An 8304-nucleotide genomic window follows, 5' to 3' on the forward strand; every position below is an offset into this window, starting at 1 on the left:
CGAGCTATTAACTGAAGCCGCTTGATCAATGCTTCTACTAAACCATTTTGAGTATGGACATGAGGAACAGGGTGTTCAACATCAATGCCCAATGTCATGCAATAATCATCAAAGGTTTAAGACGTAAATTCACCAGCATTATCAAGTCGGATTGACTTAATGGGATAATATGGGAACTGTGCTCGTAACTTAATTATTTGAGCAAGAAGTCTCGCAAAGGCTACATTCCGAGTAGACAAAAGACAAACATGTGACCATCGGCTAGATGCATCAACCAAAACCATAAAATATCGAAATGGTCCACATGATGGTTGAATAGGCCCACAAATATCCCCTTGAATTCTTTGTAGAAATGATGGGGATTCAGCATCAACCTTTAGTTGTGATGGTCTAATTACCAACTTCCCTTGAGAACAAGCTTTGCAAGGGTTATCATTTGAGGCAGCAATGTGTCTGCTCACTAATGGATGTCCATTAGAGTTGGTAATGATCCTACGCATCATGGTAGATCCTGGATGACCCAGACGGTCATGCCAAAGCATGTAAACCTTTGAATCAATGAACTTCTGGTTCATGACAGTATGTGATTCAATTGTCCTTATGTATGTATAATATAATCCACTCGACATACCACGCAACTTCTCCAATATACGCTTCTGGGTATCATTGGAGGTAATGCATAGATACTCCACATTTTCTGCACTTTTTGTTTCAATGTGGTATCCATTTAGACGTATGTCTTTGAAACTCAACAAATTTCGAGTAGATCGAGTAGCATACAATGCATTCTGTATGGACAATATTGTTCCATTTGGTAACATAATCTGGGCTTGCCCTGAACCTTGAATTACATCTGAAGGTCCTGATATTGTTGTTACCCCTACTCTTGTAAGTCTTAAGCTTGAGAAATACTTTCAATCATGAAGTATTGTATGTGTGGTTGCACTGTCTGTAAGACAAATATCTCCGCCATTTCTCATGTTCTGAGAATAACCACAATTTTTATCCATGCTCTCTGAGTAAGAGAATCAGAGTTAACAGCAAGTTATAACAAGAAATTTACATGCCACTTTTATTGAATCTGAAAATACTACAAGTTCAGCATAATAAAAGTACATTAATGATTCAATCGGACCGGTATACTTCATTTCCCCTTTCCACAATATAGTCTGAAACATCTAGATGAGTTGTGTTCAACTGCCCTGATAAGTCAAACACTGGATCAGGTATATCCATTGGTCTAGCCTGGTTGAGAAAGTTGGTATCGACACCCTTCTCCTTGAGGGAGGCTTGATACAGATCCACTAGATGTTTTGGGGTACGACAAGTATGCGCCCAATGCCCATTGCCACCACACCTATGTTAGGCTCCTTCAGAGTTTCTAGGAGCATTGTTTATATGAGCTTTGCCTTTGTGGCGATTCGCATTTTTGAAGCTCGGGCTTGAATTATTCCTGGCAACCTGGTTATGAAACTGAACTCCATGGTTCTTGCCTTTCCTATTCCATCGACCTCGCTTGTGGCCACGTCCTCGTTTATGATTATCACCACCAGAGGATGTGGAGTTCACTTCGAGAGAAGCAGCATTCACTTTTGGGAATGGTGCAGATCCAGTAGGTCGGGAATGATGGTTTTTCATCAGGAGCTCATCATTCTGTTCAGCTACTAAGAGCACAGATATCAACTGGTTGTACTCAGTGTAGCCTCGCGCTCTATACTGCTGCTGCAGGAGCACGTTGGAGGCATGAAATGTGCTGAGAGTCTTTTCCAGCATATGCTCCTCAGTAATAATATCCCCACAGAGCTTCATCTGAGAGGTAATTCTGAACAATGCAGAATTGTATTCTGCCACTGACTTGAAGTCTTGAATCCTCAGATGAGTCCACTCATAGCGGGCCCTTGGAAGAATCACCGTTGTCTGGTGATTGTATCTGTTTCTCAAGGCATTCCAGAGAGCTAACGGATCTTCAACCGTTAAGTACTCGCTCTTTAGCGCCTCATCAAGATGGCGGCGAATGAAAATCATGGCCTTTGCCCGATCTTGAGAGGATGAGTTGCTCTCTTCCCTGATGGTATCTCCAAGATTCCCTGCTTCCAGATGGATCTTGGTATCCAGTACCCAGGTCAGGTAATTCTTCCCGGTAATATCCAGGGCAGCAAATTCAAGCTTCGCCAAGTTCGCCATTTTCTTTTCTGAAAGAAAATGAGATGTGTAAGAACTTGCAATAATATGTATTCCTGGAGGAATATGATGTTAGAACTTCTGGTTCATACAAATTTTTCATTTTGATCTTCAGGCCAAAATGATAAGCACTCGAAACTTCTGGCTCGAGATTTTCAGGGTGAATGAGAAGGGCGATCGTACCGCACCATTCTCATTGAAATAATGTAATATAGAATGGGCGATTATTCCGCACCACTCAAGTAACAGGAAAATTAAATATGCAGAGCAGCGTGGGCGATTATACCGCACCACATAAAATTGCAATGAAATTAAACAGCAGGTAAATTCGAATATGCAGGGTAGGGTGTGCGATTATACCGCTCCACCTAAAAATTGCAGTAAAATTAAATCTGCAGTCCAAGATAGGCGATGATACCGCACCGTCTTGGATCGCAGTAAGAATAAATTTGCAGTTCAAGATGGGCGATTGTACCGCACCATCTTAGATTGCAGTAGAATTAACATAAATAAATACTGGGTTAGTAATCAATCTCTACACCAAACAAGTAATCAAAGATGTATGTAACCGTTAGTTGGAGAACTAAGAGCAGGCATGGAGCAAACAACTCGTCGCGAGGGTACACGGCGCAGTTGAGGCAGAGGAAGAAGATGAACAGTAAAAACCTTAAAGGAAACATTTTTTTCTTTCTTTCGTTCGTTCGGCGAAGAGAGATGAGAGAATAATTATATTTAGAGACTCGTGTTGATAACGTGTTATAAAAGGGTTAAAGTTTGAGAGAATAACCTTTTTAGTAGTAGGTGCAAGGTAGATGTAAAATGTCACACTAAAACTTATAGCACAAGAGGATAACAAATAAAAGGCAGAGGAATAGATGATGTTACTGATATTTCTCTCTTGTTTTCTTCTTCTTATATTTTCTGTTCTATGAAAACATGCGGAGTGCTCTATTTATAGAGCAACTCCAAACTGATGCAGTTAATGCATCTTGAAATTTATGAAACTTCGTCTGACTATACAATCTCTTTCACTTTGCATGGGCATTGAAAACTTTGCCCATGCAGAAGACTTTCACAAATGAAACTGTGGGCATTCATTGCCCAAGAGACTTTTCAACAAAAACAGTTTTTTTTTTTTTTTTCATACGGTTTTTAATCTCTCAACAACGTGTAGGCCATATTTCTAGTATCCACTATGCGTTTCCCAGTTCAATCGCTTTCCCCAAAGTCAGAAGTATCTCTTTCACGAAAAGTCATCAGCTCTCTTTCTACGAATTTTCAGTTTCACCTAACACGCGCATAGACCAAGTTTTTCTTCCCTCTGCACTCTAGTTTCCTTCAGTCCTTTCACCTCCCTTGGTGCCGTGCATATATTTATACCACCTGTTTTGTATTCCTTTATAACTCATCAGTTTGGAGATACAATTACCAACTTGCAAAATAAATTTCTCGCAGTGATTATTCGATTGAAGCGACTTTCTAATGGCATCCGGCAGCAACACAACTTGTCAATGGAAGTACGACGTGTTCTTGAGTTTCAGGGGCGTAGACACCCGCACAAGTTTTACAGACTATATGTATGAAAAATTGCAGGACAAAAACGTCAAAACTTTCAGGGACGACCCAGAGCTTGAAAAAGGGACAAATATTAATCCAGAACTCATGAAGGCAATTGAAGAATCGAGGTTTGCAATCGTTGTCCTTTCGAAAGAGTATGCTACTTCCACCTGGTGCTTGTCCGAACTTGCACATATTGTTAAATGCACGAAAGAGAAAGGGGCAAGAATTTTGCCAATTTTTTTTCATGTGGAGCCCTCTGATGTACGAAGTATAAGAGCGAGTTTTGCTAAAGCCTTCACCGACCATGAAAAAACGTTCGGGAAAGAGAGCAAGGATGTGCGCCTGTGGAAAGATGCTTTAGCAGAAGTGGGTGAACTCGCCGGGTGGACGTTAAAGGAGGACAGGTAAATTCTTGAAAGAAAATGAATTTGATGCTCCTCTTTTCTATTTTTATATTCACCCCTTTTAATTTGAATAGATCAAGGGAAAATCAAATTCTATTTAAATTAATGTTGCATTTTAGTTCTACCATGCACAAATTTATATTGGCACATATGTCATTTTATTGCAATAGTGGAAGAATTCATGTCTATTCATTCTGCGAATTTGATTCCCACTAATTACTTTATTTTCTAATAATTAACTTTTAACCCACTAATGTTATTGCTCTAATTTAATACATAATGCTATGTTGATTAAATTTGTAACTAAATTTTGTGAACTAAATTATGTAGTTGTTGATGATTGAATTATCACTCAAGTGTTGATTAACGTACTTAATTCCTATTGACAACACATAATTTGTCAATTTAGTTTACGATGTTATCCTCCCTAACATTACCCTTAATATAAATAAATAAAAACTTTATATTGACTATATTTAAACAATCAAGGTGTTTAAGGGAAGAGATTCCTAATTTTGAAAAAGAAAGTGGGGATTAGTTGTGGTACCCATATATACCACTTCGAACTTTAACTATCCGAGTTGGTATATTTTTTAGGTCTGTATTTGTAGATCATCCTTGGAAAAAATCAATTCAATTGGAAATCATTTGCCCATTTAATTGTCATGATAAAATTTTAATGTTCCGTAGAACATAATATTCGTCAATTTTTTTTAACTCAATTAGATGCTTGAAACAGTTCCAATTTGAGTAATATTTTACAAAAATAATCTATTAAATGCAACTTAAAAAATAAACGATTCGGTTTGTTTTTTCACTTGACCACATGACTTTTTCTTTTGTTTTTGGTTCCTAATTTTTATATCAAAATACCACAACTGTCAAATCTCTCACCATTTTTTTTAAGAGTCATGTGACCACTTTTAAAGAACATTTTCGCCTAAAAGTAGTGAAAACAACCAATCCACCTAGTACTCGTGTACCAATTAGCTAATTATCGTGTATTAACCCGTTGATTTATTTTTAACAAATTGATGACAAATATTATGACATGTGCTAATTTAACCCAAAATTTAATTCGAGCAGTATATTGGCACGAACTAAAAACAATGTTCAGGTAATTAAGTGAAAATAAAAGGGTAACCTTGCATATTTTTTAAATAGTTTTATTTTCTAAACACACTACAAGTCTATCGTATAGACAATTCAAAAAGAATATGGTATGTTGAAATAATTGTGATATTCAATACATGATGCAGCATGAAGAACTTGTATGTAGGACATGCATATACTTCGAAATTATTTTACTTTTATTTTTTCGAACTGTAGAATTACTCTCTCTTGCTCTTTGGTTCTCTGATTTTTTTTCAAGGTCATTAGGAAACCTAATACTTCAAAATTCAAAAAAACCTGAAAGCCCTATAATCGACGAAACCCTAGGTGTGCAGAAAGGAATAAACAAACAAAAGACGAGTTCTTGAAGACAAAACGAAACCCTAGGTGTACAGAAGAGAATAAACATTTTCTTTTTGTACTAAAGATAAAGACGAGTTATTGAAGACTACTTTGTGAAGACGACGAATATGATGTTTATTTGATGTTGAACATATTGTTGTTAGGTAGTGCGGGGTGAAATGGTAGTTTGGACAAGTTAAGTTGTTGTATTAAATTAATTTTTACTTTAAAAATCATTTATGGGATGTTTTTAGTAAGTGAGGTGCAATCAACAAAATTATAGGGTGTCAATAAAACAGTCCTTACTAAATTCTTCTCTATTTACTTGTGATATGTTTAATTATATTCAACCACTCAGTACTATGGTCTGATGATATTCCCCTTCACTTAGAAGTGAGAGGTCTTAGGTTCCAATCTCGTGGATGACGAATTCGATACCAAATAGACTGCTCATTGTGTGGCTTAGCTGAACCCCTCTCCCTTCATGTAAAAATATTGGATGTACTAAAAAAAAATTAGATTCATATTATTACTGTCTGATAATTTTGTCCTTGTCACAGATATGAAACAGACCGTATCAAAGAAATTGTCCAGTACGTGTGGGAGAGAGTTAACCCCACATTCAAACTGCAGGGAGATTCCACGCCCAAGTCAGGTGGAATTGATAATAAACTGAAGAAAGTATATTTAAGTTTAAATGATGAGGCAAAAGATGTTCGCTTTATAGGTATACAAGGGATTCATGAGACAGGTAATACAACACTTGCTCGACTAGTTTATGACAGAATTTCCCCTAATTTTCAAGTTAGCTGCTTTCTTGAAGATGTTGGAGAGGTTGCCAAAACAAAGAGTTTACTTCATCTGCAACAGGAGTTTTTGTCATCCATTCTGAAGGAAAATATTATGCAAGTTTCGAGCGTCTACGATGGAAAGAATATGATCAAGCGTTGTGTGCTTAATAAAAAGGTTCTTCTCGTTCTTGATGACGTGGACCAATCAGACCAAATATTTTTGTTGGCTGGAGAGAAAGACTGGTTTGGTCTGGGGAGCAGAATCATCATTACAACTAGGGATCCAGAACTGCTAGTCACAAATCGTATACGGAATGTGGTGGAAGGATTAAGCAAAGATGAAGTTCTTCAGCTCTCTTACTAATTAGAAGGCTTTCCAAAAAAAAAAAAAAAAAAACTTGAAAAACTTAAAAAAAAAATAAAGTAAAAAAAGAATTTTACTAAAGGTCACCCCCTGACTAAACCTCCCGCTACTAGGCATTTGTACATGCTAGTCACAAAACTGTCGCCTGATATTCGTTGGATAAAGATATATGTGCTGAGTAACGGGAGCATTACTCACGGTTATCCGACGTTTAGCAATTTTCTTTTTGTTGTGTGTTTTTACTTTCCAACCGAATTCTGTACAATGCTGTTGTACCTGATACTATGTTTTTTACTGTCCATCGTTGTATTCAAAGTTTGTTTCGTTGTTGTTGAAGACTCGAACTTAATTTGCGACACTGCTTCGTTTTGTTCTAATAAAAAGAATTGTTTACCTAATTTTTATATTCATTTTATTTATTTAAGTTTAATTTGTGCTTAGGATTCTTAACTGTTAACGCTCAAAACTGTAAGGTTAACAAACTTAAATAAATAATTTTAGGTGGGCTAATGAATTGGACTTAAATGACTTTAAGATGTAAGTGGTTCACCATTCAAATCTGGGTTACATCCACTATGTTCCTTCACAATCTATTGATTCCAAGGTTATATTGTGCTGAGCTAATACATTCACTATATTCTCTCTCATTTGTCCATCCTCCATAATGGAGGTCACTACCCCTTTATATAAGCCTCTTCCCTTTGGGACCTCTCAAACCAACATTTAATGTTCCATCCCACTGTACCAGACTACTAACAGCTTTTCACCTACTCGGATCATGGTTACCTTGCCTAGCACTACCCCAACTACTTTTATGTCGCGTCCTAGGCTTTTGTTGTGGCATGCATGTTGTTAAGTAGCATTCAAGTACTTTTGCTCACGGAGACCTGTACCATAAAGTTGTCAACGTCCCCATGTGCTTTTCTCAGTTGACTAGTCCGTGTTGTATCTTGGTCGGCCTGAGTGGTCGAGTGAGCCTACTTTGAACCCCTAAGTCTTTGGGCTTCCTAGCCATCTCTTGGGCTTATGTCCTTGGATGGACCTAAATGGGCCTAGTGTTAACAAGTCCCTCAACTCCTTGGTCAAGGGCTTTATCTTGATCATGAAGTTGCTTGTGGCCGGTCGATTTTGTCCTATTTGTTGCTCATCTCGAGCATTCTTTCATTAAATGCGTTGCAGGTAAGCATGGCCTCATGCGTCGTGTCGTCTCTTCATTCCTTGTCTGTTTCGAGAAGCAAACTAATTCCATAGCCATGTGTCACGATCCTGGCACCTTGGTGTTTCCTTTCTTACGGCCATGATAGGCTGCTTGGGGTATGTAATCCATTTCCCAAGAAACCTACTCTCATTTTCCTTTTTTTTCTAGAAACAAAACTCTACAGAATCTCACCCCCTCCCCAATCCTAGCTTCTCCTAGTGATCAAGAATTTGCTTCGAAGAATCCCCAACCTTCTTTGTTGACATTACTCCAATTAGTTTCACACATTGGTACTTTCCTTGATTAGGATGAGGTGTGCTCTTCCCAGATATACCAAGCATAGGCGATGAT

The 8304-nt window shown here is 37.6% G+C and overlaps 1 protein-coding gene and 1 pseudogene across 1 annotated transcript; one reads left to right on the forward strand and one right to left on the reverse strand.

Moving 5' to 3' along the window:
* Positions 1-1045: 1045 nt before the first annotated feature.
* On the reverse strand, positions 1046-2853 carry LOC148697192 (uncharacterized; annotated as a pseudogene).
* Positions 2854-3485: 632 nt separating this feature from the next.
* LOC137726198 (disease resistance protein RPV1) lies at positions 3486-7153 on the forward strand. Its single transcript, XM_068465083.2, has 2 exons — positions 3486-4145; positions 6161-7153. Exons 1-2 carry the CDS (start codon positions 3664-3666, stop codon positions 6753-6755), a joined length of 1077 nt encoding a protein of 358 aa, XP_068321184.2. The 5' UTR covers positions 3486-3663; the 3' UTR covers positions 6756-7153.
* Positions 7154-8304: the final 1151 nt, after the last annotated feature.

Source organism: Pyrus communis, chromosome 5 (assembly GCF_041283825.1).
Source record: "Pyrus communis isolate YQ-2024b chromosome 5, ASM4128382v1, whole genome shotgun sequence".
In the NCBI taxonomy this organism is placed as follows: domain Eukaryota; kingdom Viridiplantae; phylum Streptophyta; class Magnoliopsida; order Rosales; family Rosaceae; genus Pyrus; species Pyrus communis.